We start from the raw sequence: 25,717 nt of genomic DNA, 5'->3' as shown, positions 1-25,717 counted from the left end.
CTTACAAATCCCTTTCACACTGATGTGAGCCATTCCATGGGCCATTGTAACCACTGCAAGCACATACGCATCGGGTAACAACCATCTCTGATGCTCTGACAATTCAACCCAACAACCATTTGCATCCAATTTACCCGTACTTTCTCTCCCCACACTTAACTCTTTCTCTGTAGCTTCAGCTTGAATAGATTTCACACTCTCTATCGTGTCTTCACACATTCCAACGTCACCAATTCATCTTGCAGGGCCTGCAACATACATTCGACTCCTCACATTCCTTGCTGTTTCTTTTGCGATTTCGTCAGCAAATGCATTTCCACGACCAACATCATCAGTCACCTTCTTGTGTGCGCTACATTTCACAATCGCAACTTGCAACGGCAAAGTAAGTGACTCAAGAAGCTCATTCACCAACTGACCATGCTGTATCTTAGCTCCATGCGAAGTCAGGAACCCACGTTCTTTCCACAATTGTCCAAAACTGTGAGCCACACCAAATGCATTCTGGCTGTCGGTATAGATGGTCACTTTCATTCCTTTCGACAACACACATGCTCTCGTAAGTGCAATCAATTCTGCTGCTTGAGCTGAATTATGTGGGATACGTGCAGCTTCAACAATTGTATGCAAAGTCGTGACAGCATATGCTGCAGTCGTATCACCATTCGGAAGCTTGAAGCATGAACCATCCACCCATAAGGTGCCATCACACTTTACAAGAGGAGTGTCCTGGAGGTCTATTCTCCCTTTCGTTTCTTCTTCTGTTCTAAGAAAACAATCATGCTGTTCAGAAGTATCTAACTCTGTTACAATTGGCAACAAAGTAGCTGGGTTCAGTGTGTTGCATCTTTTTGTATGCACATGGCTCGCTAACAATGTTAACTCGTAACCTGACAATCGAGCACTAGTTAAGTGCTGTGTCTTGGTTCTGTTTAACAACGTGTCCACTGCATGTGGAACCATCACAATTAACGTGTTATTCATCGCTAAACCAGCAGACTGTCGAATAGAAACAGCTGCTGCCGCTGTTGCTCTTAAACAACTCGACAATGCTTTAGCTACCGGATCCAAAGTCGACGAAAAATACGCGCATGGGCGCTGCTTGTCTCCAAACAACTGTGTCAACACCGACAATGCACAACCTTCTTTCTCATGGACATACAATGTAAAGGGCTTTTTGTAGTCGGGGGTACCCAACACAGGAGCTGAACATAATGCACTGCGCAATTCAGAAAAACTTTTCTGACACTCTTCAGACCATGGGACGGGATTCGGTGTATCTTTACAAGTTAATGCCACCAAAGGTTTGGCCAGCAAGGAAAAATTTGGTATCCATTGCCTGCAATATGATGTAACGCCCAAGAAAGCACGCACTTCTCTCTGTGTTCTTGGCACACTCAATTTCGCTATTGCCTGAATTCTTTCTGGGGTCAGTTTCCTTCCCTCCTTCGATAAGAGATGACCTAAGTAGGTCACTTCTTGTCGACAATATTGCAATTTTGAGAGAGACACTTTGTGATGCAAATCACACAGATGACGCAACAAAGACAACGTGGCTTCTTTACAGATTTCCTCAGTATCTGCAGCAACAAGCAAATCATCAACATACTGAATGAGGGTAGCGCCATCAGGTAAAACAATCGTATCAAGCTGTGTTTTTAAAGCTTGACTATATATTGATGGACTTTCACAGTAGCCCTGGGGAGCGCGTTTAAAGCGGAAGCTTCAACCTCCTAAACTGAAGCCAAAAATATCCCTACTCTCCTCAGCAATCGGGATGCTGAAGAAAGCATTCTTCAAGTCAATCACCGAAAACCAGGTGGCAGAAGCTGGAATCATAGTCAATAGGGCAGTTATGTCAGGAACAACTGGAAATTGTGGCACAACTATTTTATTCACCTCTCTAAGATCAATCACAAATCTGTAAACAGGTGGCTGGGAAGGGTCAGTTCGCTTCAAAACAGGCAGAACAGGACTATTGCAAACGTTGCCTCTTGTCTCTTCAATCACATCTTTTTCAATCAGATCATAAATGATCGCTAGTAAAGCTTTTTCACCTTCACTAGAAATTTTGTATTGGGGAATTCGTGGCATTTTAACATTGGCTTTCAATGTCACAACATATGGTGGTATTTCCAAAAGACCCACATCATTAGGACCAGTAGCCCAAAGAATATCAGGAAGAAACGACAATTCTGTCGGATGTTTATCCCTTGACAAGTACATTGGAGAAACCACTTTCTTACCTAGTGTAAGTTGTACTCCTGAAGGAGAACAATACAAAGTCGCATACAATCTTTTTAAAAGGTCCAATCCCAACAAGTTTTCACCACAACCTGTTGTCAGAATAAGGGGTGCTTCTAATTCATAAGGACCAACAGAAAGAGACAAAGGGTTAGAAATCGGATTTCTAACCGTGGCGCCAGAAAAACCTACGGAAACATTCATTTCGCCAGACAAAGGTGCGCCAGGGAGTTTGGAGTGCATAATAAAACTCTTTGTAGCACCAGTATCCAACAGAAAAGGCTCTGACACACCTGATGTAATCACCTCAACGTAAGGTCCACTCTGATCTACTGGAACTGAAACAACTCCCTCTCTTTGTCTATGGCTGTCCTAGAAATCATTACCTTCCATATGCTCATCTTCTGCATAGTAATCATCAGCATAGTACTGAGCCGTCCTAACAGACGCGTTATTCTGCTGATCAAAACTATTCATTGAATTTTGAGGCGGAAAGGAACGTGCGTTCTGGGGGAAATTTCCACGTCCTCTACCTCTGGGTGCTTGCTGAACACCTCGACCTCTTGCACCAGAAACACCATTTCCACGCTGTAACAAAATAGGGCAACTATACTTGAAATGACCCTCTTCCTTACAATATGAACACTGATTGGGACCTACAGGGACACGTGGTTGAGTATACTCGACTCTTTGCGAGTTCCTCTGATACTGTTGAGGCTGCTGATAGGTATTCTGATAGTTACTCTGACCACCACTATTCTGACCACCACGTGACGGATACGCTTGCTGTAACAGAACCTTTGTTTTCAACTCTTTAGTTTTCTTTTCTGCTCTATCTTTCTCATCTTTGTCTCGATTTTCGTAGTACTGTGCAATAGCCACTATCGGTGCTGAAGAGGAAACTGCCCAAGAACTATCTGAATCCTTTAACTTCTTACACAACTCGGGAAGCAAATTATGCACAAATTTATCGACGAACAACCGTTGGCCTCCTTCTGTACTCATATCCTGACCACTGTGGTCGACAAACGTTTCTTCAAACCTGGTGAAGAAATCTGACACCGTTTCATCTTTCTTTTGCTTGCACGCAGACAACTTGTCCCAATTCACACGCATCGCAGGCATTAAAGTTTTCATGTAATTAATGATCCTACCAGGGAGATCTGCTACTAAAGGCTCGGGTTTAGCACCACCAACTTGTCGGCCATCTGCAGCCGTAATATTAGTCCATGAGTCACCTAACTCCTGATCATGATCTGCATGACGAATCTTTCCCCATAAAGGCTGTGGAACAACATTCCCAAATAACATGTCTATATCCGCCAAATTCATGATGCATGAACCTGCAGTCTGGGACAATTCCTTGTAATACCCTGCAGGATTTTTACGGGGATCAGGCAATGTCTGTTTAAGGGCCAAAACTTCAGCTCGCTTCCATGGAACATGTACCCACACACGCTGAAAGTGTGGTGGAATGATTGGATTAGCATTCGCGTCCCCATCTCTCCAAACTGGGGGAACTTCCCTCATGGGATACTGTCCCACCTTCTTTTTAACAGAAGAATCAGACTCAAACAATGACCGAGAAACACTTTCAGTCCTCAATGACAACAATGTCGCAACTGCTTTCTTAACGTCTGAACCCACAATTGCGCCTTTTCCAAACTCGAACCGTATATGACACAACTCAGGCGGATTGGGCTCCAAATCATTTTCCTCTCTATCCTCACAAAGGAAAGTACACATTTTCTCAAAAACGTATCTCTGCTTTGGTTCTTCCCACTGATGGAAGACATCCATAACAGACTCTAGCTCATATCTCGTCGGTTCAGTAACCCATTTATGTGCCAAATAATTCAACGTTTCCTTCTCCCTAGAATCAGGCAGTTGACTACGCAACTGTGCACGCTCTGAGGTGGGGGTCGTGCTTGTTGCCCCAAAGAAGGGATATAGAAGACTAGTGACCGTGCTAGTCACTCTTTGTCGAACAGAGGGAGAATTCGATTAAAAGACAAGCGGAAAAGCAGGGGGAGGCAAGGCAGATGCAGAGGCAGTGTCAGAAGGAATACCAGGAGTGGGAGTCAATATAGTAGTCAAAGTCGTAGGAAGTAAAGGCAGAGCAGATGTCAAAGGCGGTGGCCCTTGAGGAGGCAGCACCGGAGGAACAGGAACCACCTGGAGAACAGCTGGTGGTTGTGGAGGAGCAGGAGGCACAACAACTAAAGGTTGCGCAACTAAAGGTTGCGGAGGTGCCGTAGCATTTTGCGCATAGGGGGGTGGCAAACTCAACAAATGCGACATTAGGGGGTCTTTTTCAAGCTCTTTTGCTGCATCTTGCTGAAGAGGCGGCAAAACTGGATAACATTTATCGATCACCATTTTACGTTGCCTGTGCAACTGCTCACTCATTTGTTCCTCTTCGTTATCTTTAAACTGTATAGCAGCTTGCATTATCGAAATACCCCTTTCTCTCTTATTTTTCTTCTCTAATTTAATTTCTTTCTGTTTGGCCTCCTTACGCCATAGGCGGAAAGAGTCAAACATCGCCGGCCGGGCTTTCTTCTTGAAAAGTTTAACTTCTAGATTATCTAAAACCTCCGTGTCAAAGCTACCATATTGGGGCCATTTTAAAACACCATCCTTCCTAGTGTATTTGATCCATACTTCATTATATGTGATGGGGCCTACTCCATGTTTCACATACAGTTCATAAGTTGAAGTTCCAATCGGAGGAACCGGACACGAGTCCTCCAATCGGGAATCCCTATTATTACAACCAAGACAAAACAAATTTCCAAGTCTGCTAAGACCAGGCATCTTCTCTCTCTAGTCTCTCTACTTGCAAGTTCCAAATCAAAGATCCCAAGGGAATACCCAAACTAAGACCAACTAAGGACTGGGAGACGCTCCACTTATACTTAACTGAGATATCGATGACGTCACCAGAAGACTCGTCTATCGTTTCGCTCTACCAAACGTCAAGGGTCCAAATCAGGGCGATAGCCAGGGCAGCAGTCCTTCGTAGCCGTCGGGAAGCGGGGAACCTCGCAGCAAAGACTTTCGGACCACGTCGACATGCAGGGGTCAATGAAGTGGCGGCCTTCCTCCAGAATTTTCACACAAAGCTCCTCACGAACCTCTGGCTTGGACCGGTACCGTTGGTATCGCCCCACGTTGGGCGCCAGCTGAGGTACTGGGTTTTTCAGAACCGGTACTGAACCGGTAACCCAGCGGTGCCAGGGACAACACCCAAAGACCTCGAGTACTTTCCTGATTCAGACACAGACACAGAAACTCAGAGTCTTCTAGGTGAAGTCAAAGATCGAATTTATTGGCTGCAACTAAGTAACAGGCGTCCTAGAAGTACAGCACGTGTATATTCTCAGGAGACTGCTCAATCTTACAAAGCCAGGCTTCTCTTTTTATACAAAATATTATGCTTCAGGCAAACATTCTTAGATTTACAGTAGACCATTCACATATTTTCACTACAAAGAAAAAGCAGAGTCATGATGACAAGCCCACATTTCAATTTGTTCAGCCCACAATAAATTACCCGGCAAGGCCCAACATTTTCATCAGAAATCGGTGGACCCCCAATAAAAACGGGCACCTCCTCCTCGTAAAGCAAGTTGTATGTAAAGAATCAGGGACAGGTGTGAGCAAGGTTAGGCAGGGTGTGTGTGTGATGAAAAGGTTTATGGCATGTTGTGCCTTGATGCTATCTCGCTCGGCCACTGGGAAAGAAACTGGCCGGGCAGGTTCGGCCTGGGGCAATGGTTTCAGCTTGCCCAGGTCACAGAGAAGTCAATTAAGGTGTACGTGTCCTTTGGAATCGAATTTGGCTGTAGTTATAAGCCTATGTGAGGGCAACTCACAAAATGGCTGCTGTACACAAAATGGAAGCCAAGGGTTTAGGACGAAAATGACGATTTCGAGGTGAAATCGTTACTGGAACATGACGAAAATGCTTGTACATAGTGTATTAGCCATTCTTGGTCTTTTGATACCAAAATCGTCATACTGCGGCAAAGTCTAATACACGAGTCCAGACTTTTCGGAACCACAACCTAGAACACTTCAATATTTATTATTGTATATACTGCATACTCTATATCACCTTTGCAACTTACCAAAGTACCATAATCAGACTTATCATCAATATCGCCATCATCATAGACTTTCAACCGTTATGATTGGGAAGTACTCTTGACTCTGCTGGTGCTTGCAGTAGAGACTAAACAAAAGAGTAGATCAGCAGGACAACAATAATGATAACAAATACTTGCAGTATTTTTTTTTTTAACTATCCTCTAAAAATTATTTTCCTTATGTTCACAGTCCTACTCTTCAGAACCTAAGTTCTCATCAATAGTGTGTAGGTCTTTGACAGTTTCACATAGTTTCCCAATCTGTTCATGAGTAACTACATAGGAAATTGGGATGTAAGTATAATGCATGCCCCACCCTTAGCAGCCAGGACAAAGTCTAGGGCCATTCTATTGTATAAAATGAAAGTTTGTTAGGCCTCTAACTGAGTAGTACCCAGCTCAAGGGCATTCATACCTGAATTAACTACTGCCTTCAAAACATTTACAACTCAACGTATCTCATAGATGGATCGTCCTATTCTGTAGATTGGGATCAGAATGACAAAAAATCGGGTAGTCTCTGAAATGTCCCTGGATTGCTTCCTATGCAGGATAGGAGGTTGTGTAGCAAGATGTCTAATGGTGAGCACAACATAAGCAAGATAACAGGAACCAGACTAGTCTTAAGATAGTCGCAGATAAGACCGATTGCCAGTCGTAGTGATTGCCAGTCATAGTCATTTCCAGTTTGAGCATATATACCACCACAAATAAACAGTCTACCAGAGCAAAAGTTTCTTCTTCAGATCTCAACTTGAGGCAACAATGGATGGGAATCGAGTTGTTATGATTATTGTTATTATAAATACACATTGCATTTGCTCTATCCCATAAGAATGTTGCTGTTTCCGATTTCGCATAACAGTCCATGTGCGACAGAAGCAAGATGAACAGGAAGGGTAGGGTCGGTTTATCAGTTAGGGACATTATTAGAGCAGCAAGAGCAGCACAGATGGTGTAATTGTAATTTTTGGAGATGCAATTCCCATGGAGGTGTAAGTTATCGCATTGTTCTTCTCAAACAAAAAGAATTGGGGTAATTGGAACACCCCTTTTGGAATCAATAGGTACGCTCGAGGAAAAGTAGCATGAAGTGAGGTTTAAATCCTGCGTGTACTGATCCAAGATTTACAGACTGACCATTCCTGAAAGGAGCCATGGGCTCTGTGTGATTAATGTCTTCTGGCCCGCCACCCATCAACTCCTGGCATAGCCACACACAATACATCCAAACAGGCTTGCAGGGAAGAAGGTGGGCCAGACCTACTGAGGTATTGGGTATCTGAGGGGCTTCCATTACCAGGGTCTTTGGCCATAGCTGTGGGTAAGAGGACGGGCTGCATTTTGATGACGTCCTCACGGTGCACTGACATGGACAGGCAGTCTGCTATCAGACATTCCAGTGTCTTTGTGTGGATACTCAGCACATGATCTCTAGGTTAGTGTTGGAGGGGAACTTAGAAGGAAGTTCACCTGTGCCCCAGCAAAACTCTAGATGTTGTTTGGCTTTCTTCTTAGCCTATTAAAAAGTTCAGTAAGTGTCTGGGTCCTTGCTGGAGCACAACATTGTGTGTCACAGACATATATAGTATTTATAGTTTGTTTAAAGCCACAGCTACCCAGAGCAGCTAATCAAGCTGTGGCTTACATTGGTTTATCATTTTGTACTGACCATGCATCAACTGATAATACAAATTCTATAAAGAGTACAGAGTGGTGAATAACTATGCATTTGTGAAATGTTTCCAAGAATACAATTTAGGGATCGTGCTTCATTTGAACCACTCCAAATTCTGGATTAACCATACTGCTAGGTACATTTGAGGAAGGTTTATGAAAAACGTTTTTAAAAGTGGTTTAGTGCCACAAACAGGAAAATTCAGTAGATAATAGCAAATGACATGTCATTTGTCATCCCTACTCTTTCTTGTCCTAGTTAAAAATGTACCCCTTAACTGAGGATGGGCTGATCACCCGAGTCAGAAAAGGCTTTAGGAACTGATGGGAAGCAAAAAAAAAAACAGCAAGGAATTAGGTTACTTTTTGGAATGTGAGTATGTTAGAACTGGGGATCGCTAGTTGGCAGAGGTAGGTACCTTTGTCCAAATAGGGACTCTTGTTTCTGTTGGTTTTGACAACTGAACCCTGTGCCCTTACCAAGTTTTCTGTTCTCACTGCATCCATCACAGCTCTTATCTCAGGTTGGGGAAACATTAATGGGGTCGCCTGTTGATTCTCCCCACCCACAACCTCCCCTTCAACCTCCTTCTCCACCCTGCCTCCTCCCTCTGTGTTCCTTCGCTCCAGCTCCTCTTTTTATGTTTTTTAAAGCCCAAAAACACAAATCAGGAACTTAGCTCCTACCTATTTGTTTTTTTCCAGCAAAAAGGAAAAGCTATCCACATTATTCCTGACACACAATTCAACTCCACACATGTCCAATCCACAACACACAATTCAACACCAAACCACATAACTCAACAACAGAATTACACAACGCATCCAGTCCACATCACAGAATTGCACATCATGCTACAAAATTCAATAGCACTCCACATAATTAAACTCCAGTAGATGCGACTCAACAACAGAAAATACCATTCCACATAATTTCACTCCATAACACACAATCCCACTCCACATCATTCCAGTATACTCAATACCACATAGTTACTATCCACATAATTCCACTGCACGCCATGCCACATAATTCCACTACAAAAATCCACACCACATAAATCCACGCCACACAATTCCACAACTAACAATTCCAATCCAACCCACACAATTCCACTATACACCACATACAAACACTCCATAACACATAGGTAAAATACATTGTCATTTACACCCCCAATACCTGTTATTCCAGCAAATGTGAGACCGATTGCATTTCCAATGCTTGTTGAGTATTTTTCTGGTGACTGTTCTAGGCTGACTGTCTCCTGCTCTTCAGACTGGGACACTCTTCATGGTCATGTGTGGCGTGCTGTACATTGTAAGAGGCCTGCTATTGACTGGAAAACCTGTCTGTCTCCTTGCAGGGCGATTCTTCTATCAGAGACTGGTGGAGTTCATGGCCAGGTACGACAGACTTCTCTTTTTGACACTGATATCACTTTTCTACCTTTATATTAAGTGAAAAATCAATATGGTAAACTTGACACTTGTAATTAAAAGTACCACACTGCGGGCCAGATGTAGGTGAGGGACATTTACCGATTCTAAAATACCGAATTTTACCGATTTGGTATTTTAGAATCGGTATATGCTATGTAGGGAAAAATTCGGTAAGTATTAACGAATCGTTAAGATTCGGTATTTACCGAATCGGTATTTACCGAATCGGTATTCCCCATTCATTCCTATGGGCCTGGAGGCCCATAGAAATGAATGGGAATTACCGAATCGGTAAATACCGATTCGGTAAAAGGGGGAAAACATTGAAGGGTGGCAGGGTGTCACTTTGACACCCTGTTGCACCCCTCAATTGTGTATGGGTGCACATGTGGCACACATACATGCCCTAATTTGCATGAAATTGCTTTTTTGGGGGTTTTCATTATTTACCACCAACTTGTAGTTGGGGGAAATAACGAATCCTAACATGGGAAAAGCACTCATTTAAGTGTTCCCTACATTAGGAATTCGGTAATTTACCAAATCGGTATTTAAGAATTCGGTAATTTACCGATTCCTTAAATTACCGAATCCTTAGATTAGGCCCCTACATCAGAAAAGCCTAATACCGGTCGGTAATGACCGAAATTCGGTAATTTCGGCCGTTACCGACCGGTATTAGGCTTCCTACATCTGGCCCTGAATCTCTTATTTTAGAAAATTGGGGTCAGAGCGGAGCTGGCCATGAGGAGTGCAACGGGTGACCGCTTGTACATTCAAGAAATTCCTGCTGGCTTTGTGGAGAGTGCTTTGTCGAAACTGTCCCCGCTAAGACGACAGGAGTACTTTTTATAGGCATTGTTTTGGCAAGGCCACACATGTTTTTCGTTTATAAAATCTGTGGTCTCCAAATCCATTTTCACAGGGTTTTTGCCAAACATGAACTTCTATGTGTATGTTGCTTGTTGTCAAATGTTGGAACATTGAAGACACAGGTGAAATATGTGCAAGAGCCTTCATTAAGGGGATTACTTTGGGGTACAATGAGGTCATCCGCTGGTGGTCAGTCGCACTTTACAGAATCCTAAATAAAATAATTGGCACAGAACTCAACTGAATGTTCTTCAGCATAGCATTCACATGATTGCATTGTCTACTACCTGCTAGCAGAATTTCAGACTATCTTTAAAATACTCCATTTTACCCAGTATCTAATAGGAGCCGGTAGCCAGTTGTTTTTGGCTGTTGTTAGGGCTCGGACTCCTCCCCACTGAAAGTGGGAGGAGTTTGAGAACTAATGTTAAAGAAGAAAAAAAAGAAGTATCTCCTAGGGCTTTGGCCGAGACAAATTCCACACATTCCTTAGCGTGTTCTGTCATCTGGCCAGTGATTCGTCTTCGTTGTGTTGTCGTTTTAATAGGCTTCAAGTGATAGGGTAAATGTAGTTTTGTTCCGCCATTTTGGGCATATTTCGTTCGTGCTCGCGCAAAGAAGTACATTAATTATAATTAGGAGCTGTCAGGGTGGCCGTGTAATGCATTCCAGATGGTGTGCGCGCGTTCACCATCTAGCAGTGTGTTTGTCTGGCGCGCGTCCTCCTCACGTGCACACAGGCATAGACGCCGTGTGCGGCTCCTTCCTGCCGGCCCGGGGAGCTGCTCTGCAGCTCTCTGGCTCACCCCCCGCTATGCAACAGCACTGTGTTGCATGTATGTGAGTAAATCCAGCCCGTGTTTCAGAAGTGTAGGGAACCACAGACGGGTGGGTATAGAATGTAATCCGTATATTCTTGACCACTTTAAAACTCAGTAACTATCTACTTTTACAGCACCAAAAGGCCGTGCTCAGGTGTCAGCACACTCGACGCAGTTGTTTTTCACTGCTCGGAACTGCATTTTAGAAATCTGAGGTGAACGAGGGCCCCGGCATCAGTGTGATGTGGGGACCAGTGTGGTTAGAGCTTGGGCACGCGCTGTTCCTTGTTCTTACCTTTTCCCAGGGTCTCAGATACGGACCACTAGGGGGCAGTAGATTCATGGGTGCAAACCCAGGCGTATTATGTTAAACGTAGCTTTCGTGATTATAGGCAGTACGACGCACCCAGTCTTATCAGCCTTGGGCTCGGCTGCGGATCCGGGAGCGAGCATTGCAGCCTCCGTCGGGTTTTAGGACCGGAAGCGACAAGAGTGATAAATACCGTGACTCCTCGGCATGTGAGTCTCAGCTGAGGCGCTCCTTCTTCTCTGCCCGCGCCCCTGTCAAAGCGCCACTTGGAAATCTAAACACGCTCATCTCTGCCACTGAAATGTGTAAACATTTAACGAAACGCGGCTTTATAGATGAGGGCCGATGCCAGCGACCGGCTGGGGCGGCCCCAGAGGCGGGAGGCATCTGCTGAGCGAGCCGCAGCGGCAGCGGCGAGTGACAAGGGTCAAAGGACCTGAATTTTAGTGTGTCATTCACCAGCAGTGCAAACCGATTTGCCACACCCTAGAAGGTGAAGAAAAATGCAGTGATACCTGAAGTTCACTCGTAGGTAAACCCCATGACATAGTAAAACGGAACCCTTCTTAATTCCAACATGGATGCACATCTAGAAAACAATATAATTTGGTGGTTTGTTTAATATTGATACACCTACACGTGCTCTTGATTGTGCGCACATGCCCTGCAGGTTATTAGCCTTACACTTGTGAACTCAGTGCTCCTGTCACCTGGTTTCTAGCCACGTTCATCGCCATTGACTATAGAACGCTGGTGAGCAGTGACTTGAGCTGAAAACCGGCTGCATAATGTAAAACACGAATGTCACCTGAACAAAGCATGTTTGGGAAGCTGCGTCAGCAGGCAGGGTGATAACCGTTGTTATGTTATCGCTCTTAGCATGTGTTCGGCACACAAGAGCTCTCTGCACCAATTAATCTGGCACACGACATCCCTTGCAGGTGGGGACGAAAGAAGTGGCACACAGCTGTGCGTTTATCAGGGTGTCATTTATGCCTGTCAGAATCGTGGACAGGTATACATGAAATATTACTGGGAATCCACTTTTCAGTATTTTAAGCAGCTAATATTTAGACACACGTTTGTAACGGAGGAGCATACTGCCTGCGAATTGTGAGACATGCGGCTAAATTATAGCAGATTAGCCCCGAGGCTCTCGCGCATGCGCAGAAATCCATTCCACTTCCTATGGCTCTTAATATTTAGGAATCTTAGAAGCTTTGACCTTGTGTACACTTATATCAATCCTCACTGAGGATCATTTACGAACGTGTATAGCATGCAAACTTCATCACTTTAAAAGGTGGATAAAGTTGGAAACAAACTTCTTGTAGAGGGTTTGAGACACCATTGCAAAGACAGTCAATGTTCTGTGAGTGACAGAAAGCCCAGGAGAATCACGTCGAATGGCTTGTGCACCTGGGGTACCAAGGACACAGTAGTTTCCAAGCAGCAGCTGTGTTTTCAGACCTATGAAACGAAGGCAGGCTTTCATTCACTCAGGCCAGAGGCCACCTGCCCAGCTCAGTGATGGGTGAACCCCTCCATCTTTCCCGAGTATGTGATCTCATTCAGGTCCAGGCTGTTTTCCTGGGTCTATAAATGTATTCCAAAGCGCTGAGGACTGATTGCTAAGCTGTGTTACATTGGTTTGATTGTGCTCTCTTGACATGCTGGTGGGGACTAGGCGTGCCTCTGTTTTTATTTATGGTGTTAGTTTAAAAATGTCTTTTAGTAACTGTCATTTTGTGTTTTGGCCTGTTGTTTGCATTAGCATTATAAGGGTCAGAGGCTATGCCTTGCTCTAGTAGTGAGTACTGAGTAGACTAGTGAGTAGACTAGTGAGTAGAGTAGTCAGTAGAGTAGTGAGTAGAGTATTGAGTAGAGTAGTGAGTGCAGAGTAGTGACTAGAGTAGTGAGTAGAGTAGTGAGTGCAGAGTAGTGAGTAGTGAGTGCAGAGTAGTGAGTAGAGTAGAGTAGTGAGTAGTACATCACAGGCAGCAGCTGTGCAAGCATCTTACACTCACAAGGAGACCACAGGCAGCTGAGGTGCAAGCTTGTCCCACTCACAAGAAGGACATCACAAGCAGCAGCGGTGCAAGCTTCTCACACTCACAAGAACGACATCACAGGCAGCAGCAGTGCAAGCTTCTTACACTCACAAGGAGACCACAAGCAGCAGAGGTACAAGCTTCTCACACTCGCAAGAAATACATCACAAGCAGCAGTGGTGCAAGCTTCCCTTACACACTGACAGCAGGTACTGTGCCAAGGCAGCAGCAGCAACAGAGCAAGAGTCCCTTACAAAGAACAGGAACAGCACAGAGATGCACAATGCAATCTTCTCATACTCACAGGCAGCAGCGGTGCAAGTTTCTCACACTCACAAGAAGGACATCACAGGCAGCAGCTGTGCAAGCTTCTTACACTCACAAGGAGACCACAGGCAGCTGAAGTGCAAGCTTCTCCCACTCACAAGAAGGACATCACAAGCAGCAGCGGTGCAAGCTTCTCACACTCACAAGAACGACATCACAGGCAGCAGCAGTGCAAGCTTCTTACACTCACAAGGAGACCACAGGCAGCAGAGGTGCAAGCTTCTCACACTCGCAAGAACGACATCACAAGCAGCAGTGGTGCAAGCTTCCCTTACACACTCACAGCAGGTACTGTGCCAAGGCAGCAGCAGCAACAGAGCAAGAGTCCCTTACAAAGAACAGGCACAGCACAGAGATGCTCAATGCAATCTTCTCATACTCACAGGCAGCAGCGGTGCAAGCTTCTCACACTCGCACGAAGGACATCACAGGCAGCAGCTGTGCAAGCTTCTTACACTCACAAGGAGACCACAGGCAGCTGAGGTGCAAGCTTCTCCCACTCACAAGGACATCACAAGCAGCAGTGGTGCAAGCTTCTCACACTCACAAGAACGACATCACAGGCAGCAGCAGTGCAATCTTCTTGCACTCACAAGGAGACCACAGGCAGCAGAGGTGCAAGCTCCTCACACTCACAAGAAGGACATCACAGGCAGTAACGGTGCAATATTCTCACACTCACAAGGAGATCACTGGCAGTACACACCACATGAACACACTCCATAACACATAGCAGCAATACATTGGCATTTACAATGCCATTAGCTCAAACTCAAAAAATCCGAGCCCGATTGCATTTCTAATGCTTGTTTTTTACTTAGCTTTACTACCAAACAAAAGAGGTACAGGGTGGGCAGTGCAAGACAGAGTACTTGTCGGTAATAGCAATGCACCTTTCCACAGGGCAGTTTAGCACGGGTAGAAGTTGCACGTGCTTCCTCTCGTACACTGAATAGGAACAGCATTTGCAACAGTAGTGCCAGTGTCTCTCACATACACAGAGCTCTTACAGCACGGGAAGTAGCACTACACCAGTCATCAAACACACAAAATGTAGAGCTGTACAAGTTTCACTAATGTTTGTGTGTTGTGTGTAATGTTAGATGGAAGAGTGAAGACGGGAGTGAGTTTGAGGGGCCAGGATAAGGTAGGAGATAGTATGATGAGGAAGTGGTAAGGAGACTATGAAGGAGATGGGCATGCCAAAGTAAAGAGGCAGGTGGACACTGTTTTGTGCCTTTGCTCTGGGAAAGAGAGACCAGAACATACAGGTTATGATCTTGATCTTTTATTCTCTATCCTAGATTTCAGTGAGGTCAACTCTGAGTCTGCTGGTACTGATGGCCTCCTGCATCCTGCTGCTCGAGCATGCGAGGTGGCATATGCAGGCTTTGCAGTGAGACCTGAAGTCTCAGTGAGCCCACCAGCAAGGGTACCTCTCTTACCAAATCGAGATTTCGTAGGAGACTGCAAAAGATCTGCCGTAGTGGTTACTGGACTGTGATTTTCAAACCCTCTCTACCAATGTTCAGCAGCAGACCCATTTAACTTACCCACGCAGAGCTGACAGTGGTTACCATTGCATCGCTTCTGTGTTAAGGTGGCCATCTGGAAGAGGTGGTGATCAGAGGCCTCACGCTCTCTGTGTCAATCTGCCTTACATCACATGTTTCCCCAGAAAAGCAGTTTTTCTGAACACTGGCATCTTTCTTGCCTAAAGTTGTGATGTCAATCCACGTTGGTCAAAACATTACCTTGCCGGCATTCTATGCTCTGCCTCACTCCTCTGAGGAGGAGGTGAAGAGGACTCCATTCCCTGACCCCAGCAGAGAGTTGAGCTTTTACATGAGCTTACCAAAGAATACCGGGTGGATAATCGGCTCTTTGTCGGTTTCACTGGGGCGAAAAAAGGCAAGGCTATGCAGAAGAGACCCATCTCCCAAGGAACGGTGCTCTGCATGAAGATATGCTACGTGTTGGCTAAAAAAGTAGCCTTCGGAAGGACTGAGTTCTCATTCTAACAGGGCCAAAGCTTCTACCACTTTATTTGCACGCAGACCCTATCTTGGAAGTTTGCCAGGTAGCCACATCTCTCAGTACGTTCAGAAAGCACTATTATCTGTACAGTCAGGTTCACTTAAAGGGGCATTTTGCCTGCTTGATCCTGCAGGACGTTCTGGGTTGAGGCCATTCATAGACCCACCTCCAAATCTGCGGCTAGATATCTCTCTCATTAGAACACGTTACTTAATCTCAGTAATTTTCTTTTTGGTAGAAACTCTGTCTAGTCCCAAATTCCTCACTTCACGGAAGCCATCACCAGGGTGAAAGGAGATTTCTCTGCAGCTCAACCCCTTACTTCCAGTAAAGGTAAGCTTGCAGACTGATCTGCCTAGCTCAGGGCAGTAGGAAAAGCGGTGCAGAACGTCCTGAAACCAGCAAAACATGATGGATTAAGTTGCTTCCTACTGTGGGGTTTCTCCCCATGTCCGCACCAATACGTTAACTTCATGGCATTGCTCGCCATTAGAACAAAACACAGCCAGTATTGACAAAGTCAATAGATTACTGCATTAATATAACGCATGCAAACACGGGTATGTACAAATGCTGTTTATTTGTATGCATTGTAAGCTTTAATGCTATCACATTAAAGTCAGACCTATTAGCTTTGACCATACTGGGCGTAAGGTAGCAAAATATGATTATTTTATGTATAGATGCTTATAGGAGATAGTGGGATTAATATTTTAGTATGAAGACTGAGCAGACTTTTCAGATATAAACTAGACTCTCCTCTATTCCAGTATAAGCACTTCCTAAGAGGAACTCTACATCACACAGCCAACTGAATGAATTGAGGTAGCAATACTCCACTTGGTGGAGACAAACCCCACTCTTTGTCTATTTTAAAGCATCAGCAACTGTTGGTCAAGCAGACGGCTGTTGTGCTGGCCAGACCTTACAAGCATTTGCAATGCAATAGGCCTTGCTCTAGTTAAATTTAGAGCTATTGCCATTGCAAATGAAAATGTTTGTAAGATTTTTCCTTTCTCAAAAAATATCCTAGCAGTGGCATAACTAATAAAAGAAAATCCATGAAGCAGGCGAAAAGTGCTGTCCTCCACCTGTTACTATGTGTCCCTGTGAACCTCTTTTAGCCACAGAAGGTGCTGCACCCTGCAATAATGAAGAATACAACTCATCCCCAGGACCAAGTCCAGGCCCTCCTTATTTATTCCCAAGCAGCAGGACTCGCTGATACACACAGGAAACATGGTAGAGCTTAGCCTGCTGCTGCGGTTGTTGTTGAACTCACTGAAATCCATGATGTACACACTGAAATTCCGAACATAGGATGGAGGAAGATGTAACATTGTGCAAGCGCTAGAAAAGACTGCAGAAAGCCATTCCCCTGACGCCGTGCTTTAGCTTCTGATTTTTAAAGCTAAAGAGTGGTGTGCCGCTATTGGTATGAAAGTAAATAAATGAAAAAGAAATGCTGTGGCCTTCCGCAATTTTCTTTCTATTAATTTACTTTTGTAGCAATCGCAGAGTGCCGCAATTGCTACAAAAGTAATTAAATAGAGAGAGAAAAAGTTGTTCGCCCGCCAAATATTTTTTTTATTTATTTACTTTTGGAGCAATTGCGACATGGCACGATTTAGCTTAAGATGTTTGAAAAAAAGCGTGGTGCGCTGCGATTGCTACAAAAGTAAATAAATGGAAAAGAAATGCAGTGGCCATCCGTGCAGCATGTCGTGCTTGCTTCAGCAAGACCTAACTAAATGGTGCTCATTAACTGTTGATGAAACCTAGAGAGTAAGGACACATGTAAGAGGGGCTGTCCTCACGGGAGGTAACAACAAAAGGGAGGGAGGTACTAAGGAGGGACTACTAATCCTATTCGCGAATCAAAAGCCATCATTTACCAAGAACGGTAAGAGGAGCTAATTGAAAAGGTGTGCGAAAAATGGGCAGAGCTTAAAGTCCATACCTGAATACAGCATGTCTCGAAGAGACAGCGCAAGCGCTGCCTAGGTGAGACCTAAAAAGGGTTATGCTACTTGTCCTTCATGCTTGAAAACATGTTGCTTAAATATACATATTTGTTTCATGGAAAGTACATTCAGTTCTTCAGTGCAACTATTGTCAAGCAGTAGCTTATGGGTTTGCCTCTACCCTACTATAGTAGATGTAAATAAAACAGCTGAACGTTGCATAGTCGTCATGCCAGCCTAAACATAGAGCCATATCAGGCTCTTAAATTAAATGTCCAATCAGCTCTATCGTACTCTTACAATGAGTGATATTCAAACAATGCGTGAGCTGCTCTTTTTCTTGACACTGTCCAAACGTAACGAAATATAAATGCCAGGAGGAAGAAGCATTTAAATGAAATGAAAACTATCAATAAACAGGGACAGCTACACAAAGAGGAAGAACAAAGAAATGGTGCGTGCGGTTTGTTAAGACCAAATCATTGTAGTTAGAAGGTACAGAAAGCCTGATGAAGAATATAACAGTATACTAAGCAGCGAAAATTAATCATTAGGAAAGAGGGAGCCAGCATAGATGAATGAAAAATTGCACTTTAACAGCAACCTAAAATGTAGGATCTCAAACCGCTGAGATGCCTGCACACTGTGATTTCTTCAAGGTAATTAAATACAGCCTAATTAACATGGAGAAAGTGAGTGGTTACTAAAGACGCAATGATAAAAGAAACAAGCTTACTAAAAACTTGCGTAGTAAATTAAACGAAGAATGAGTTGCAGACTGTCTCAGTGGATGAAAAAAGTATCAAAGATGTTGTCCAAATATAAATCAACAAACCAGAATCAAATTAAATAGTGACTCCTCACCACTGCCCAAAAAATAAGATGGGATGGATGACTTCTACCTATTTCTTAGGGATGTGAGGAGTGAAAGGAGACCATGAAGGATGGAGCAGAGACGGAGATGAACAGAGAACTGGAATGATTTGCCAAGGAGAAAAACAACTGAGAGGTAGGTAGTGACTGGGAAGGAAGGGGTGAGAGGAGCAAAGCAGAGAGAAATGGAGTGGCAAAGAGAAAGAATGGAGAAAGCACACGAGTAGTAAGGTGTGAAGCACTGGGGAACGACAAGAGAGATCAATAACTAAGGCGCATTGGAAGCATGGATAAAAACGAGAAAAAGCGGAAACATAATGTGGGAAAGCAAGGGGCTGAAACAAAGGGGCAAGAGGGATTTTAGGAGGAAGGAAACACCAGGACAAAAATTAACATAAATCAAACTTGAGCCGAAGCTCACCTGTTGTGGGGAGGGAAAGTCAGTCTGTTTTAAAAGAAAGGAAAATACCAAGAACAGCAGAGAATTACAGTGAATTCATTTATCCCCCAAAAAATTTCTTTGCCAATTATCCCTCGAAAAATGAAGTCTGGCTAAAGTACCTTGACAATGAGGCAAACCTCCCAGCTGGCAGTTTTAGAAAACTTAAGGACACATGCATAGAATATGGAACATCAACAGGATATTGATGTAAATACTCGGTTAGATTGGGAAAAGAGTATAGGCTGGGAGGTAAGCATTAAGAGGAGAATACCAGCTAAGCCAAGAACGAACCGCGGTGTGAAATAGTTTAGTGAAAACAAAAGTTAGTAGAGGGAAAGCCATAATGAAATTGAAAGCTAAGATTTCGATCTACACGGGTGGAGAACACCAGTGATCAAATAAAAGGGACAGTGGTATTATGGAAGAGTAGGATGAAACATGGGAAACATGTAAATAGTGAGCTCATCCAAGTTCCCACCCCTGATAGGCTTCCAAGACAGCATTTGTGAATATTAAGGAAAGGGAATGTACGTCAGTTTTACATCAGTGTAGAAATGTGCATTACAACTAAGATGACGTGATAACTCGCAGAAGTGAATACTGATACTGTGCAGCCACACAGGAAAGTGAAATTATTCAGAAGGATAATGTGTGAGGCAAGTACCGAAGAAAGCATGTCAAGAAGATGGAGAGCTTGGCAACAAAAGAGTTCAGGTAAGTAGGTTGAGCCGACATGTCGAAAATTGCAGACAGGTCCAATATCAGTAGAATTGAGAATAGTCTGGTACATTGAACTCAATGGGAACAGTTTCCGTGGAGTGGGCTGGTGAAACTATATTCTTATTGTGAGACAAGTAAATTGGACAAAAAATCTAGTAGAAATTGCAACAAACATACACGCTCTAATAACCTTTTTTTTTCAAAAGTGGAAGAATGATCTTTGTAGGGGAAACTTGAATCATTGGTTTTAAGAGAGCTTGGTAATAACAGTTGAAAATATTATAAAATCTGAAAGATGGATCTTTAAGTTGCACGGAAAATTAAAAGGCCTACGCATAGGTAAGCGTTTAGAAAGTGAAAATGTTGCTCATAAAAATTGCCTTTAAGAGTCCAGGTAGTCCATAAAGTGTGCTAATTAAAGTGACAGGATCAGAAGATTTCACAAAGTTAGATGAAAGTGATTGAAGGAAATGGTCCAGTGATGGTTCAAGGAATCCTCTCATGAGAAACTAGGATGCTAACACTTCCACCAGTGGAAGAGCCTGGGGTATGGTGAAAATAAGAGGCAAGTTAAAATCGCAACAGATACAACGATTTCTGTAGCAAGAGAAGAACCAGTAACGAAAAGAAATTAAAAGTAAGATGAGAAAAAAGGAATTTTACCAATGTACTTTGTCACCACATGTGAAACTATATACCTTGGGCCTCGCAGACTCTCCAGCAGATGTTGGATGTTCCAAACATAGCTTGTAATCTCACCAGTGTGAAGTACCAGAGTGTGAGGATCTTGTATCGTTTGGCCTTATGTTCTAAGCAAATCGAAGTTATGACAGCATGTGACCAAATCCGTAACCAAGTGTCTGCTGCAATGTCTGCTATGATTGCTTTGCCCAGGCCATGCTCCCATTTCAATTCATAGTTGTGTCGCTATGTTTGTGTTATATTGCTCAAGATAACATGGAGACGGGTGATAACCCTCTTTGTGGAACCCTATGTGAAGAGCTGTTCTATTGGCTCTGTTACTGGAATCCTTAACAGCCTTCTTGTTCGACCAGTGAAGGAGTCGGCTGAGCCGAAACTTATTATCTCTAGTCAGTCGGAAGAGCTGTTTGCTAGTGGATCGATCTATGGTGTCCATCCCGTTGCAGTAACGGTCATCCAAGAGGAGAGGCACCCACCCCCACCCCCTCAAAGTTTCAATTTGTGTTATCTATTGTACCGGATTGGAACTCTGGGTTTCGCACAATGGGGGACTTTTGATCTTATCCCAAGGTCTTGGTGTAAACGTAGCATAGAGGGCGCTTGAGAAGGTGAAAAACTGTCTCTGGGTCTTATCCACAGGCTGTAATAAAGGGGGAGTAACATGCATTCAACAGTCCTGTTCAGGGAGTAGATTTGTAAGAACTTGTGCGTTTAAGAGGGAAATAAGGACCCACTCCCATCTAATCTTCACAAGACTTTGTCTATTGGTGTAATCTGCTTGGAGAAAAATCCTTTTAGGATAATTTATTATTCACGTTTAGAATACTATTCTATAAATATGTCTGAAAAAGTGTACCGTGAGAAATAATACTTCTCTGATTTCTATGTCAGGAAAACCCTTAGCATCATATAAAGGAAACCCAACACTATCAATGCATGCTATTCACACCAGAGCGCTATAAAATATACATATATCTATTTTTTAAAACGCAAGTGCACTCACATTTATGAAAATGTGAACCCGTAGTTCATTATTCTGGCACAAAACAGCCATTACAGTAGTGATTTGGTAATGTTTTTCATCTCGACTACATGCAGTTCATCTTTGCATTCTCCCTGGAGCTAGTAATGCATCTTTGTGAGTGTGATTAAGGAGATAGTATTCCACTTTGTATTAATGTGCCATGAAAGTACTACCTCAAAGATCTGTGTTAACAAGCATAATACCCCTGATAATTCGGTGCTAAGCCAAATGGCGCCCCATTGAATGCTCTCCCTGTGGAAGTAATGGCCAAATAAAATACTGCACACACAAAAGAAGCTACCCTGAATTATTAGTCACTTACATAATGTAATGTAACTGTATCCCTGCAGAGCACTGTTTTTTAAATCACTACTTCACTGGGCCCCACTTAGATAATTAAAAGTGCCTCCCTGTCTCCAGGTGTAGGCCCGTTCTCTATCAAACCTGGGTTTTAAAGAGCGAAGACTACCTATGATTAAACAAGACACCTAGTGGTGTGTGAGGAAAGTCCTTAACATTTTTTAGGTCGAGACTGGCTGCATGCGCAGTCTGGCCAGCGAGACTTAATGTCTCAGAGTAGCGAGGGTAAACCCCACCCCTCTTCTCCATTGGCTGGCCTCCTAAACGGTGGCCAGCCATTGGAGAAGAGGTCTCTGTGACGTTCTCTTTTCCCTGTAAGCCCCGTCCTTTTCGGATTGAGGGGCGTGTTTTTTTCGTTTCGACGGGGCTTGGATCCAAATGGCGCGCCCTTATTTGATAGTATGCAGTCTTGTGTTTGGGAGGACAAAAGTCTTGGTGTGTTTGAGGTTTCTGAGTTTGCCTGTGCTAAGGTGCACTTTTGTGTCCCGATTCCAGTGTTGAGTAGTTCAGTACACTTGGTGCCAACATGCAGCACGAAGGGAGTGCGTACACGATTCGAGAATTGCGTTTCTTTTCTCCATTTTATTTTGAAAGTGAAATTTAGTGGGAACACAGAGCGCACCATTTCTCTTTCCTTTGGACACCATTTGAATAGGCCTCGGCACTGTGAGTAAGGGTACAGTAGGCTAACAAGTGTAGATTGCGATACCAGACGCCAAGTAGTTCTAACGTGCCCCGGTGCAGTAAGTGAACTCTGGGGTGTGTCCTTTGGTGTGATTATTTCCGATCTGTTTCCCCCGTGTGTAGTTGATCGATTGGTTTCAGCTTTTGTTAAAGATTATCATCGTGCACAGCAAATGGCGGTTTGTGTTTTTACGTGCAGGGAGTGGACAACTATGTCGAGTTTTCCTCATGACGTGTCGATCGATGCAGGATAGGGCTGTACGAAGTTCGCAGATTTTGCGCTTGAATGGCGTTTTTTATCCGGATATATTGACAAGCTGGCCCTTCAGGGGAGTAAGGCTCGGTGGGTTCGAGCCCAAGTGTCCTGTTCTGTATCCGTCTGTAGCTCCTGATGAATGATGACAAAGGTCTCCGGAAGGTCTGTGTGGGCCTCTAGTGTATTGAGCCGTGCCTTTAGGGCCAAGGAAAGGTGTACCACTGCCGTGTGCGACTGCAGTGATAGTGAGATTGATGTAAGGCCTATGTAGAGGTGTCAGCAGAGTGCAGTCCAGAGGATAACGCAAATACATAATCTGGGGAGGGGGAGCTAACGCGGTTTACAGCTGTGGGGGATAGAAGTGGTGCCAGCAGTGTGCAGCTGCGGTAATAGAGTGAGTGGGGTGGCAGAGTGCAGCGAGTGTGAGTGCAGCTGTGGGGAAAGCCTGAATGAGGTCTGAGTAGTACGAGAGTACGAGTGTATGCAGGGCCCGTGGAGAGATGCCAGCAGAGTGCAGCTGTGGGGCGAGTGTAGAGCCCATGAAGTGGCGCTAGACAAGGGAGAGCCTGTGAGGGTATGGGTTCATGCAGGATCCCTTGAGGGGTGCCAGCAGTGTGTTCAGCTGTGAATGCATAATCTGGAAAGGGGTACCAACGCATTGATTATGTGAATAATCCCTCCGGGGGGGGGGGTCGGTGTTTGCAGCGGAGGAGAGGTACCGGTGAATAAAGGGCTCACAAAGTGGGGTTGGCAGTGTGTGTAGCTGCGAGGACATGTGGAATGCATAGGTATATAAGGACTGGCGGTGATGCGTGAAACTGGTGGCTAAGTAGGTACAAGCCACTAAGAAGGGGTGTTGATGTCCGCACGGTTGGTACTGTGCAGATAGTGAACGTGGTTTTTGGGAAGGGGCTCCCTCCCAACTTGCAGCTGGAGAAAGAGTGGGCGTGCCCTTCTGCTGTGCAGCTGGAGGCCACAGTTAATGCATACCTTCGGTAGGGATGTGCGGAGGGACTGAATGCGCGTGCCACCAGGCTGTGAAACGGGGAGTATTGTGAGCGTGCATTTTATTTAACAGTCTTTGGTCTTGTCAGTGGGGGTGGAGAAGGCACAGCTTGAGGGATGAGCTCAGTGCGCAGCTGGACGTAGAGTGAGTGTTATGTTTCTTACAAACAGTCGTCCTTCGCACCGGGTGTGCCAGGAAAGTTAAACCCCCAACTTCCTGTCCACCATTCAGCTAGCACTGAGGCAGTTCAAGCGCCTGCATGCAAGGACAGACACTTGATGGATTTTAGCATAGAGTGAGAGCCGTCGCATGTCGAGTTTGTTGGCCTAAGTGGTGTCAGTATAATAAAGCATAGTTTCTGTTTGTTAGCTTGGAGAAACATGTAAACATCACAGCAGTCATAAATGACCTAAGTTGTTATTTGTGCTAGTACTAGCTTTATTTCTTTTAAGGGGCGTTGAAGGCAGCTTGTCCTTTTTTTACCCGTTAGGCTCATACGAACTTATGTAAATTTGGAAGCGCTCGGACTCTACAACAGTGGTTTGCATCACTTGGTAAAGCCGTTAAATACACGATGCCGTGTCTCAGTGGCAACCTTATACTGGCATATTGAAAAAAATGCACCATCCACGACTAAAACAATGACGGTCACTTGCCCGCGCTCGCCAACGCCTTTACTTTGCATCCACCACACCAACCACCACCGCATCCACCACCACCACCACATCCACCAAAACCACCACAACCACATCCACCAAAACCACCACAACCACCACATCCACCAGATCCACCACCCCCATATCCACCACATATATGTATGTGTGTGTGTGCTTGTGGCTCTGTGTGTGTGTGTGTTGGACTTGGCCCTTCTGGCAGGTTCACCCCTAAACTTTTTGCTTTTAATTGTGACTTGGTGTTAGTGATTTTTGGCTTCTGCGCACTTTACCACTGTGTCCCAGAGTAAAGTGCGTGCGTGTGGTGAGGTTGGCCTGCCCTCCCGTAGGAATGCATGGGGAATGTATGTGTCCAAGTTAGTTCCTGATGCGTGGGGAGTGCAGGGTCGAGTTTGGTATGTGCGGACTCGTGTGATTAAATGCTGCGCAATGATGTGTGCGGCATAAATGTGTCTAGTGCGGAAGTGCCACTTCTAGAAGTTGGCATGTCTGTGTAATTTATGTGAATTGGCTGTCTGGCTTGTGATTGGCTGGAGCTGGCTGGTGAGCCTGGCTCAGGAGTCAGGATGGGTCTGCCCCGGTAGTGAATGGGGAGATCTGCATGTTAATGGCAGGGAGGGGCTGCACCTGGAACCTGAATAGGGCTGGGCTTTCCCCACACAATGCTGGCTCCGCCCCCTGTGGTGCGACTGATGTCCCTAGCCTGACTAGTGAATGGTGAGAGGGGCTGAGCATAACAGAGTGCTCCAAAACCAGCTGCGACTGGTTTTCCCCCCACCTTGCAGACACAGACAAAGGATTTGTGTGGATAAAAAGGGGCTGTGTCCCCATGCAAGATGTTCTGTTCCTGATCCTAACTTGAGGGGAGCCCGCTGCTGCTGGGCGCCAGGAGGACCACCACTGGGGACTGCCTCCCTGCCTGGAGGGCCCTGTGAGCTGGCCCCTGGGCCCAGTCTTTGCCCCCCTTGCCTGCCTCTCTTCTCAGACTCTTCCTGGACTTCTTTTGCCTGCATTCTAAAAGGAGCTTTGTCCTGGACTGGAAACTCTGGGCTTGTTGTAGCGCCTGGGAGCGCTCTAT

The 25,717-nt window shown here is 44.8% G+C and overlaps 1 protein-coding gene across 3 annotated transcripts in view; it reads left to right on the top strand.

The window, feature by feature from the left end:
• NME6 (NME/NM23 nucleoside diphosphate kinase 6) overlaps nucleotides 1-25,717 on the top strand; it is a 167,836-nt gene that overhangs the window by 84,169 nt on the left and 57,950 nt on the right. For 2 of the 3 annotated variants that reach the window (XM_078677918.1, XM_078677920.1), the window contains exon 5: nucleotides 9,440-9,479. In XM_078677918.1, the coding sequence (XP_078534044.1) occupies nucleotides 9,440-9,479 (40 nt within the window). Of the gene's footprint in view, nucleotides 1-9,328; nucleotides 9,480-25,717 lie in introns of all 3 variants that reach the window. The other variant, XM_078677921.1, reaches the window with a different exon arrangement.

The sequence above is a fragment of the Lissotriton helveticus genome, chromosome 1_1 (genome assembly GCF_964261635.1).
Source record: "Lissotriton helveticus chromosome 1_1, aLisHel1.1, whole genome shotgun sequence".
NCBI classification, from domain to species: Eukaryota; Metazoa; Chordata; class Amphibia; order Caudata; family Salamandridae; genus Lissotriton; species Lissotriton helveticus.
Note: the sequence above shows the minus strand (reverse complement) of the source record. Positions and strands in the feature narration are given on the sequence as shown.